The sequence below is a fragment of the Malurus melanocephalus genome, unplaced genomic scaffold, assembly GCF_030028575.1.
Source record: "Malurus melanocephalus ecotype Western Australia unplaced genomic scaffold, MMel_1.1 scaffold_928, whole genome shotgun sequence".
Taxonomy (NCBI): Eukaryota; Metazoa; Chordata; class Aves; order Passeriformes; family Maluridae; genus Malurus; species Malurus melanocephalus.
In genome coordinates, this window is record NW_026624160.1 from 48234 (window position 1) to 59228 (window position 10995).

The 10995-nt window shown below is 44.0% G+C and overlaps 1 protein-coding gene across 10 annotated transcripts in view; it reads left to right on the top strand.

Annotated features, from left to right (window-relative positions):
• Positions 1-7274, top strand: part of NFYA (nuclear transcription factor Y subunit alpha) — a 13046-nt gene extending 5772 nt beyond the window's left edge. For 5 of the 10 annotated variants that reach the window (XM_057386177.1, XM_057386180.1, XM_057386179.1 and 2 more), the window contains 7 exons: positions 470-616; positions 1905-2036; positions 2686-2791; positions 3184-3350; positions 4403-4576; positions 4882-4983; positions 5756-7274. In XM_057386177.1, coding sequence (XP_057242160.1) covers positions 470-616; positions 1905-2036; positions 2686-2791; positions 3184-3350; positions 4403-4576; positions 4882-4983; positions 5756-5809 — 882 coding nt within the window. In that variant the 3' untranslated portion in view covers positions 5810-7274. The remainder of the gene's footprint in view (positions 1-469; positions 617-1904; positions 2037-2685; positions 2792-3183; positions 3351-4402; positions 4577-4881; positions 4984-5755) is intronic. The other 5 variants (XM_057386184.1, XM_057386185.1, XM_057386186.1 and 2 more) reach the window with 2 other exon arrangements.
• The last annotated feature ends 3721 nt before the right edge of the window (positions 7275-10995 follow it).

Sequence of the window (10995 nt, forward strand, 5' to 3'; positions counted from 1 at the left end):
GTTGCTCCAGTTACAATTCCCCTCGATAACCACGGAGAGTTTCTCTCAGCACATCCCATGCTCTGGGTCAGTTCAGAAATGGGAATGTTGTAGGCATGAAATTGGAGAGAGTCGAATCCACCTCAGCACCTCCCTGCCAGAACAGAGCTCTCTCAATAAGAACCCCAATTAAAAATCATTAATTATGAGGTGAATCATGACGTTTCTTTCATTCCACTTCACTCTCGGGCTGTGCATGAAGGTAGTTCTCATGGCTGGAAAATGTGTTTTTTTCATGCTTTATAACAACCAGAYTGCAAGARAAGCAGATCATTCCTTAAATCCATAGCACGTGCTGGAAGCCCCAGCTGCTTTGAAGCAGCTCAGTGCCTGTTTCTCAGCTCCTCTGCCCCCAGATGAACACGGGTGAGCTCTGGGGCTGCTCTGGCGGGGTTTTTTCATTGTTTCCTTGTTGTTCCCTCGTTCCCAGGTACAGGGGCAGCCGCTGATGGTGCAGGTGAGCGGGGGGCAGCTCATCACCTCCACGGGCCAGCCCATCATGGTGCAGGCTGTGCCAGGAGGGCAGGGCCAGACCATCATGCAGGTCCCAGTGTCCGGCACGCAGGGGCTGCAGCAGGTGAGACACCCTGGGGACACTCCCCAGCCTGGGGACACTCTGGGATGCTCCCACTGCCACTCAGGGCTCTGCTCAGCACCCGAAAACCAGGCAAAGGTGGTGCTTTGTGGCTCTGGCACGGTGGGAATGATGAATGAAAGTCCTTGTGAACTGAATTTTTGTATTTTATGGCCTGGTGCAAACCTTTTAGATGAAGAAYAGTAAAGTACAGCTGGGTTGGTTTGGGGTTTTTCATCATGGAATGGTTTGGGTTGGRTGAAACCTTAAAGCTCATCCAGCTCCCCATCTCCCTGCTATGGGCAGGGTTACCTTCCACTAGACCAGGATTTTTGTTGGGTTATTTTTCTTATTTTATCTGGCCCTTGCAGTGTTGTGGAGTTCTGGTGCCTGTTCAATTTATGGCTCAGAAAGAGGATTTAAAAAAATATATTTAAGAAAGCTTCTTGAGAATAATTTGTGCTTGAGCCCCTTTAATATGTGATGGCTGAAGGGGARTTTAAACATCCCTGTTGCACAGAAGGCAATAGTGAGGGAAGTGTAGAAGATGGATTTTTTGGAAGCAATTACCTGTTTAAAAGACAGTTGGTAAATTTAAAGAGGTGGTTGAAGTGTTTCTCAAAASGGAAGAACTGTAACCATGGAATAATGAAAGTGTCCTGGTGAYGTAGGATGGGATTTAGGAATCCAGCATAGTCCAGGAAGGCAAATGATGTCTTGGTGTTTTGAGAGGTTTCTTGAAAATTTCTGCTGTTGAAAACCACTGTATTTTGTATGAGGTTCCTCTCAGTCTGGTTGTTGGAGGAAAATCCATAACTGGCTTTTTAAACACAAACTTCAAACCATACTTTTTTAAACTAAGAACATTCTACAGTGGTGGAAAGACTCTGCAAAGCTGAGGACAACTTTATATCTCCCAGAAGCACTTCTGAGTGCTGGATAATTACCACCCCACAGATGTCTTAAATCTTAGTCCTCTTCTTCTTCCACCTGACTGTTTGTTCCCAGTGGCGTGTGAATAATTGATTTCTCCTGAGTGATTTATTGTGTAAGCAGCACAGAGCTGCTGGAGCACAGTGACACAGCACATTGCTCCCTCTGCCCTGGATGCTGTGTYACAGGGAGCAATCCATTAAAACTCCTCATTTCCAACTGGAAAAAGAGAAGACTCGCTGCTTTCTTTTTCTGTGCAACAGTAAATCACCCTCAGAGATGACTTAGTCATGCTGAGGCCCAGGAGGGAGAAATCAGAGGCATAGTTAATGTTCCTTTCTGACTCTTTCTTCCACAGATTCAGTTGGTCCAGCCAGGTCAGATTCAGATTCAAGGTGGGCAGGCTGTGCAGGTACAGGGGCAGCAGGGCCAGACCCAGCAGATCATTATACAGCAGCCCCAGACTGCAGTTACTGCTGGCCAGACACAGGTAACTGCACCAGCATGAAAGGCTTTTCTGGAGAGGAGCAGGAAGAGAAACTTGACAAATGACTTAAGATGTGGTTAAGTAAAAAAAAAAAATAAAAGGAAAAAAAGGAATTGTTAATGTCGAGGAGAACTTGAGAATAAGTGTCATGTTTTTGTAGTGTTTCATACATGACTCTGGGGCAGAATAATTCGGTTGCATGTTTTTCTCCATCGTGTTTCTGTATTTTATTGGTTCGTGGTYGTTTTTGTCTCTTTGTTGACTTTTGAAAACATGAAGCATTGCCAATTCCATACTTGGGCCATTGTGTGCAGTAGTCCAGTCACACCTGGGGTTTCTGCTGATGCTTTTGGTTAGGGCCAAAATTAAATTTTGGAGCAGAACAGTTCTTCCTTTCACATCTTCATAGTGAGACAGGAAACCTAGAATTTGTTTTTTTTCATTGAACTGTCTGAAAAAAACATCTCACATGTGCTTCAGGTGTTTGATCTTCAGTTATTTGGTTTGTGCCCTGGCCTATTTCTTATTGCTGCTAATGAAGCGACAGAAATAGACACCTGGAACACCTCAAGCACCATGTGTTCATTCAGGAATTGTAAACACTGCAAAAAGAAGCAATTTGTGACCCTTTTGTGCTCTTTGTTTTGTTCAGACCCAGCAGCAAATAGCAGTGCAAGGCCAGCAGGTTGCCCAGGCTGCTGAGGGCCAGACCATCGTGTACCAGCCCGTGAATGCTGATGGCACCATCCTGCAGCAAGGTAGGAGGGCTGGGAGGAGCCAGGATTCTTCTTGGGGAGGGCTTTTTATTTTTTCAGGTGTTTGTGTTCTGCAGGAATTCACTCTGGGGTTCTTTAAATCCCCTTGTCTCTGGCAAGGGCTGGTAGAATAAAACCCCTTAATTTTGCTTTTCCACCTCAAGAGTACRTGGTTACTCACAGTGAGATTACAAATGCAAAAAACAGGAGTTCTCATGAAAATTCAATCCCTCACTTGAATGCTTCCCTGAATCTCTGCATGTTCTGGAAGGATGAATGAGTAAAACACAGAAGTGGGACTAATGCTGTTCCCTTCTTTTTGTGTGCGTGTTTTTGTTTCCTTTTTTTTTTTCCCCCCCCTTTTTTCTTTTCCTTTGTTTTCTACTTCCTTAAAGTTACAGTCCCTGTTACAGGCATGATCACCATTCCAGCAGCCAGCCTGGCTGGGGCCCAGATTGTCCAAACAGGAGCCAACACCAACACCACCAGCAGTGGCCAGGGGACGGTCACGGTGACACTGCCAGTGGCTGGCAACGTGGTCAATTCAGGGGGAATGGTCATGGTAGGTGTGAAATTCCCACTGCTGCCTTTGGAGGCTGAGCTTKAAGGTGTCTGTACTCAAATCTARCAGGRTTTTCAYGAGRGGAGGRATAGGACAGYGGGGARTGGCTGRAAKTTGAAGGAGGGMAGGGTTGGATGGGGTATTGGGGRGAAATTCCTCCCTGGAGGGTGGGSAGGSSCTGGCACMGGGTGCCCRGAGAAGCTGTGGCTGYCCCTGGATCCCTGGMAGTGTCCAAGGCCAGGYTGGAGCACCCTGGGGTGATGGAAGATGTCCCTGCCCATRACAGGGGGTAGCACTGGGTGATCCTTAAGGTCCCTTCCAACCCAAAACATTCCATGATTCTCTGATAAACTTTTACCTGAGATTCAGGCCATCTTAATATGTTCAGTCCTCTCTGTAAGTTCCCTTAGTTTAAAGTTTAAACAATACAAATTTTCAGCTTTAAAGGCCTGGATCAGGCTCTGTTCTATATGGTTTGCATTTTCTCCCACAGCAGTTCAGAAATCTAGAAACTGAAACTCAAATTGAGCTGTGAACTGGTGAGCAGAGGTTTAAATAGGTTGAGTTGGTTTTGTTGACAATCCCTCAGGATTTGTTTCCTACATTTTTAGAAGTTTTTCTGCCACTTCCTGGTGTTTTTTTGTAGTGTAAAGCCCTTGAACTGGAATGTTGTTGTTCCCCACTAGATGTCAGCAGATCTGCAATGTTGGGTTAGAAATGCTCTGAGAGGAAATAATTGAAATAAGAGATAACCCAAAAGAAAGGGAAGCACTGGCTGTGTCCTGTTTGTTTAATTGTCTGAGAAGGAGCAATACGGTCATGGAATTGTATTGATATTTTACTTTTATCAAAAAAACCCAGCAGGTCTGATAAGGAATTGATTTGTTTAAATTGGTTCTGCAGTTTGAGAAGAAGCTTTATTGCTCCTTCTCATTTTAGTGGCTGTAACAAAACCCAAACACTTTCCATTTTAATATTTGGGTTTTGAATTACATTTTTGTGTTCACTTTGTGTGCTGAGCTGCAAGGATTAAACCCACCTTGTCTGTACAGATGGTGCCTGGAGCTGGCTCAGTCCCAGCCATCCAGAGGATCCCTTTGCCTGGAGCAGAGATGCTGGAAGAGGAGCCCCTCTATGTCAATGCCAAGCAGTACCACCGCATCCTGAAGAGGAGGCAGGCACGGGCAAAGCTGGAAGCAGAGGGGAAAATCCCCAAAGAGAGAAGGGTGAGAATAAAACATGGGTCTGACACAGGGTTGCTCGCTGAGAAAGGCACAGAATCCCAGCTGGGCTGGAAAATGAGGATCAGACTCTTAGTGTTACTCATTTTTATGATGTTTCTGTTGTTTATCAGTGACATCAGAGTAAATATAATTCCCTCGGGGCAGCTCTGCTTCCTTTGGGATTGTCTGGAGCTGTGAGTGTACCTTGACTGTCAGCACCTTGTCTGTGGGGCAGGGGGGTGGATGGGGACTGGGAATTTTCCTGGGAAGAGCATCTGCTCCCTGACCTGCTGCTTCCCTCTCTGCAGAAATACCTGCATGAGTCCCGGCACCGGCACGCCATGGCCAGGAAACGCGGAGAGGGGGGACGCTTCTTCTCCCCCAAGGAAAAGGACAGCCCTCACATGCAGGTGAGTGGGATTTGGGACAAATCCCCTTCCAGCCCTTCAGGACACACATCAGAAGTGTCTGCACTGGTTTGTTTGGGATTCTGGGCTTGGCTGCTGAGCTTTGTCCCTCTGGGCCTCTGAATTTCTCTGCTGCTGAGCCTTGTCCGTTCCTGCCTTTAAATTTATTCCAAGCATTGGGAAAAAACCTTCTGTCACTGCTTGTAAAGAGCAAGGGATGTTTGCCCTGGGGAATTAAATGACAATAATGTGGATTGAAGTGTATTCACTTTGTAGTTGTTAGGATAAATGCACACAAACGTTGTTTGTTTGTAAAGCAGCCTTTCTGGTTGGGTACCAGGGCTGTCCTTTCAGGTYATGAATGAAAGGTAAAGGTGCCTTATCTTTACACCTGATKGAAAATGAAAAYGTGGGAATATTTAAATCTTAGCTGYATATTAATTTGTATAAAAAGTGCAAGGCATTTTTCAGAGGAAGGGCACGATGGAGTAGAATGAACAGATTCTGTAGTTGTTCAGTGCTTTAGAACAGTCCTGTGCCTTTAGGGAGTGTTTCTTGTTTTGAACTACAATCCTTCCCGAGAACCAGAAACAGCACATTCTTGGGAACTGTTGGGATTTTTGTGTCCCAGTCTCTTACACTGGCCTGTAAAACCCAGGGAAAATTGGACGTTTTTGGAGATCAAGGGAAGGGCAGAAGTGTTTCCTCACAATAATTGTGTGTGGTTGTCTCCGCTTTGTGGAAAAATGGAATTTCCAACATTTTGTGTCTGCAGGATCCAAGTCAAACCAACGAAGAAGCGATGACACAGATGATCAGGGTCTCCTAACCACTGCTTCCAGGGACAAACACCTGAATGGAATTCCCATCCCTCCTGCCAGCCTGTCCTGCCTGCCCAGTGTGCCCAGTGAATCCTGGAGTGGGACAATCTCCATGTCACAGCCTGTCCTTTTCTACAGAACAAGCACCACGTGTTGAGGACGTGGCTGAGGTTTTAACTCTACAAACAGAACCTTTCAGACTTCCTYGGTGCCCTCTCCTGATCCAGCACAGGGAATTTGGAGTCTGAGCATTCATCCCTTTAGTTTTCCTTYGTTTTCCCACCTCAATCCCCGTGGCTGCTGCAGCACAGCCGTGTCCTGGGACAGATTCCAGCTACTCCAACCAGCACTGAATGGCTGSACCCCAGGCCTGTGCTTGCCCAGCAGAGATTTGTAATTCCATCCACTCCTCACCCCTTTGGACTTCATTTTCCCTGACCTGGGCCCTGCTGTTGCACTTCTGACCCTGGCAGAAACTGAAGGGGATTCTTTTCAATTCCACCTTGTAAATGTGTAAAGAAGCTCTTCTCTGGGAAAGGTTCAGCCATCCAATCAATGCTAGAAATAGTCAAGATTAATGCAGGACTTGYTGTATTGTGTCTGTGTTGCAAGTGGGGTGGGACAGGGTGATATGGGGGGGATTGGAGCAGTAAATCAAGCTCTGGGTGGTTTTGTATGTTTATTGCCAGTCCTTGTTCCTTTGGAAGAAAACTGGATGTGAGTATAAAAAGGATTGAAACTTTTAGGTGAGTCTCTTCCAAAGTATTTTTTTTTGTTTTTTAATCTTTTTTTTCTCTTCACTTGCCAGTGAAGTCCGTGGTTTCCCCTGAAGAAGTGGAATCCTCAGTCTCAGAGTGGTGKCACTTGACCATTGCTGGGACAGTATTTCTGATGATAAATCAGTTCTACAATTCCAGAGTGAGGGATATTTCAGGACAGCTGCAGCTGGGGCAGCTCAGCCTGAGGTACCTGAAGGKCTGGTAACAAATTAAGGCAGATACTGCTGAACCTTCCATGCTTTTTATCAATTATCCTCTTAAAAAGAAAGTGGCACTTAGTGAAGGAGCAGTACTTACATCCAAAAAAAAAGGATTTTTTAATGACCTACAGCTGGCTTCGAGCTGAGCATCCCCACAGAATRGATCTTTAATTTAGATTTTGAGCCTGCTCTATTACCCAAATTTGGTGATGGGAGGAGCAGCTAAAAGCATTTATCAGGTGATTTGTCACCATTCCATGCCCTCTCCCACCTTGATGAGCTGTGCAGCTGCTCTGTAGATCATCTACTTGCTGGAATCCCAGATTTTCCAATTTTTGTGTCCTGTAGTTCAAACTGGATCACAGCAGGGGAGTTTGGGATTGGGAATGTGGCCAGGTGAAGCTGCAGAGGGAGGAGTTTTTGAAGAAAGCAGCCAAGGATGGGTGAGACTGGGTTAAATTCAGTAAATGCTGATTTCAAATGACAAAAAAAAATGCAGCTTGAAAATTACATTTCCTCCCATGTTTTCCCATTTACTGGAAGCTTATGACTAAAAGTGGAGGACAAATGAACAAATTGTAGAAGACTGGGAGGATACAAAAGAACAGAGCCTGGAAAATTCTATTTCCTTTGRATAAAAGAAAAATACCAAACCTAAGAGTACAAGAAGAAGAGGAGGAAGGAGAAATGCTGGATCTTTGTTGTGAGCAGGCAATTCTGGGGGAAGAGAGAGCCTGTCCAGGTGTAGGGATGAGTTGTGGGGGCAGTGAAGGGACAATCCATGTCTGACCCCWCCCCACAGCTGGAGCTGGGAAGGAAACTCGGACAGGGGGACAGCTGCAGCTTCAGGAGGAGCTGGTTTGGGTCCTGGCAGGCAGATAAACCTCTCTTTCCATTTTTATCCTGAGTTAGAGCAACAATCTGACACTCTGCTCACAACTCTTCGTTAGGATTTTTTCCCCTCATGATTCCAAGGGCATTTTTACATCGTCAGGGCCTCTGGCTGCTTCTGCCTTCAGTCCTTGATCAGTTCCAGCACGGTGCTGATTTTCCTCAGCTGGCACCCAAAACCCTCACACAGCATTTCCTGGGATCTCCCCYGTTTCAGGAACATGCAGCTTTCTTTAGGGAATTTTAGTTGGATTTGCAGCATTACTGTAAATATTTTTTGGGGAGCATCTGTACATTTTGTTAGTGGAATATTTGTGTGCTGGAGTAAGAGCCTCTCCATGGCTTTTTTTGCTCTTCAGTTGATGGTAAATCTCTGTCTTTAGGGAACTCCTGAGAGCTGGAAGTTCAGGAAGCAAGATTATAGATTGTTCTGACATAGGTTTTGTTTTGTTTTGTTTTTTTTTAATGAGTAATTACTTTTCTTAAAGAACTTGTAAACCTTTTCCAACCAGCTAGAACTTGTTTCCCAATATCCCTTCATATCTAGGTTCTTTGTTGTAGGTTGTGTGTGAAGAAATACGGATTTTGTTCTAGAAAGTCTTGTTGTTAATACTTTCCATAGTGATGTGAAAGCCCCAGTGCTCCGCTCATATTTTTTATTTGTTTTGTGTTCTGTGTGTCGCTGCTGAAAGTTGTGTTTCRTTTGGTGAGGTTGGAGCCAGCAGTCAACACCACGGTACCAAAAAAATTTCTGCTTTTTTTCTTTCCCAGGGAAATCTGTTACATTGGAGACATGTCCAATTCAAACCTCCCAAGTGATTAAATGAGAATTCTTTGTAGATTGGCTACACTTGAGTAAAAACTCCACTTTAGGAGCRACTAAAAGAGTGGGGAGAAATGTGGTGGATTGACCCAGAGCAGTGAAGCATCAAACCCATCAAAACCCAGATTTATACAAATGTAAAGAACAGAATTTGGAAAAAAAAAACGGTCCTCAAGTGATGCTAAATGGCTTTAAGGCCCTGCATGATAAAAAGAGGGGAAAGATAAAACTTTTCTTTGTGAATGGGCATGGGAGGGTCCTGAGCTTAACGTAATGTCAGGCGATGTTTGTACATAGTTCGAAATTTTTAATTTTTTTTATATGATGCATTTTTTCAAGTGTATTTTGGTCTTTAATAGATGCAATTGTAAGTACTGTGTACACTCTGCAGCTAATAAAATTTATAAACTGAGGAATTTTGGCTCTGGGATGGTGTGATGGGATGTTGGGGAGGGCAGGGGGGGTCTTTGGTGTGGCCAGGCACCTCCTGCCCCTACCTGGGGGTGGCCAGAACTTCAGTGTATTTTTAACCTCTTGAGTTTTTCTGATGTGGATTTCTTCTTTGCACTTAGAGGAATAGAACCTTGAGTTAAACCCCTGGATCTGAGCATCTGGCAGTTCTCTGTGTGTTTTTCTAGATCTCTTCTCTCCTTTGTTCTTTCTGCCTCTCTTTGTTTTCCTGATTCTCTTTCCCTGTAACTTCTGGGTATTTGTAAATGCCATGTTTTTTTTTTCCATTGGGTTAAGCTGGTACTCAGTAAATGCTCAATTTCCACCAAGCAATGCTATGATAAGTGGTTTTATGTTGCTTTCTATGTTGTATTTCAYCATTTGCCAAAGATCATTGAGTTTTGGTTGTTTGATTTTTGATGTTTTTGTCAGTGAACTTCAGTGTGATTTTTACCTCTGGTGGGAATTTCACCTTTGCACTGAAAGAGAGCAATAGAACCTTAAATTAAACCCCGTGGATCTGGGCATCCCAGCCTTATGGGGTGCCACTACTGCCAACTGTTTAATTCCCTAATATTCCAGTTTACCTTCCACAAAGGTGATTTCTCCTCATCCCCAGCTCCCAGCTATTCTGTCATTTTCTTTTTTTTTTGCCCAAACATGGCTGGATGAAGACCCTTAGATCGGGTTTATTTCTATGTTTTGGCACAAAAAGTGTTTTTCTCTCAGGAGGATTGGGTGGGCTTTGAAAACTTTTAACAGCGAATTTCTGAATTTCYTGTAATCCCTCTGGGCACACTGCTCTTTCCCAGGATTGGAACTGCACACTCACTGCAGTTTCACAAATAGTTAATGGTACAAACCCCACACCAACATTTCAGCATCTCAAATGTTCCCCAGAGCACAAGGCTGTCAGTCACGAATTCTTTCTGGAATTGGTCAATGCAGTGATGATCACAAAAAAAAACCCCAATCCAAACAAACAAACCAAAAAAAAAGGGAAATGACAGTATGTAAGAGCAGAGAGTGGGGAAGCTGGGACAGGAAATGAGGAGAACAATCATGCAAGMCTATTTAGGAAGTCAGAAATCCGTTTCTTCAGCTATTATGATGTAATTTTCTAACTTTTTTTTCAGACAATTTGCAATAGAATTATAAAATCACCTCAGATATAATAGTAAAAAAGCTGGTAGCATGTAGCATATCAGAGCACTCAACAGAATTTGCTTTTCTCTCTCATTCTCACCTTCAAAATCGCACAAGACTCACAGGCAGAGCAGAGTTTATCCAATCCATGGATGTATTCCCTGCCTTTCCACCTTCCACCCAGGCTGAAATCTTCCTGCTTTCTTGATATCCAAAAATTAAACCCATTTTTGTGTCCTATCCAGCATCCTCGGCCTCCTGCTCACAGAATTAAGAGGAAAATCTCCACCAGCTGAATTTGGGGATTTATCCATAATCCCTGAGGGATGCTTGCTTATATCACCATGATAACAGGGTGCTGTAGTTGGATCAACACGGGTGTAATTTGTAATAAAGTCAAGCTAGATTTGTCCTGGAGCACGGGTKTGTGTTAATAAACAACAAACAGGGAAACACGGAGTTATCTCTTTGTAAAACAAATCGATACCTTGGAGTGTAAATTCCACTCCAGATAATCAAGCTGATGCTAATTTATACTGCAAAGCAGACAAATATTTTCCAAGAAGCCCTTTGTTTATTAAAACATGTCAAATGCATTACTTGTCTCTCTGAAGCCTAGGAAGCAGATCGTAGGTTTAAAATAAAGTTTAAAATTAAGCAGAATTTTACCACTTTGCTGATTTGGATTTTATCAGATTGGGCAGTAATTAATGCTTTATTTGTGAGTATTTAAGTGCAGAGGAAGCTCCTCACTTGGCCTGGCTGTGGTGCTCTATCAGCTGCTGCCAGGCACAAGCAGTTTCCTGTGTTTGGGTTTCTATCTCCCTGCCATTCAAAAACAGAGTAATTTGGAAAAGCAAATGCACCACAGCTTTCCTCTGGGTTTGCTGTGCTGTGAGAAAAGT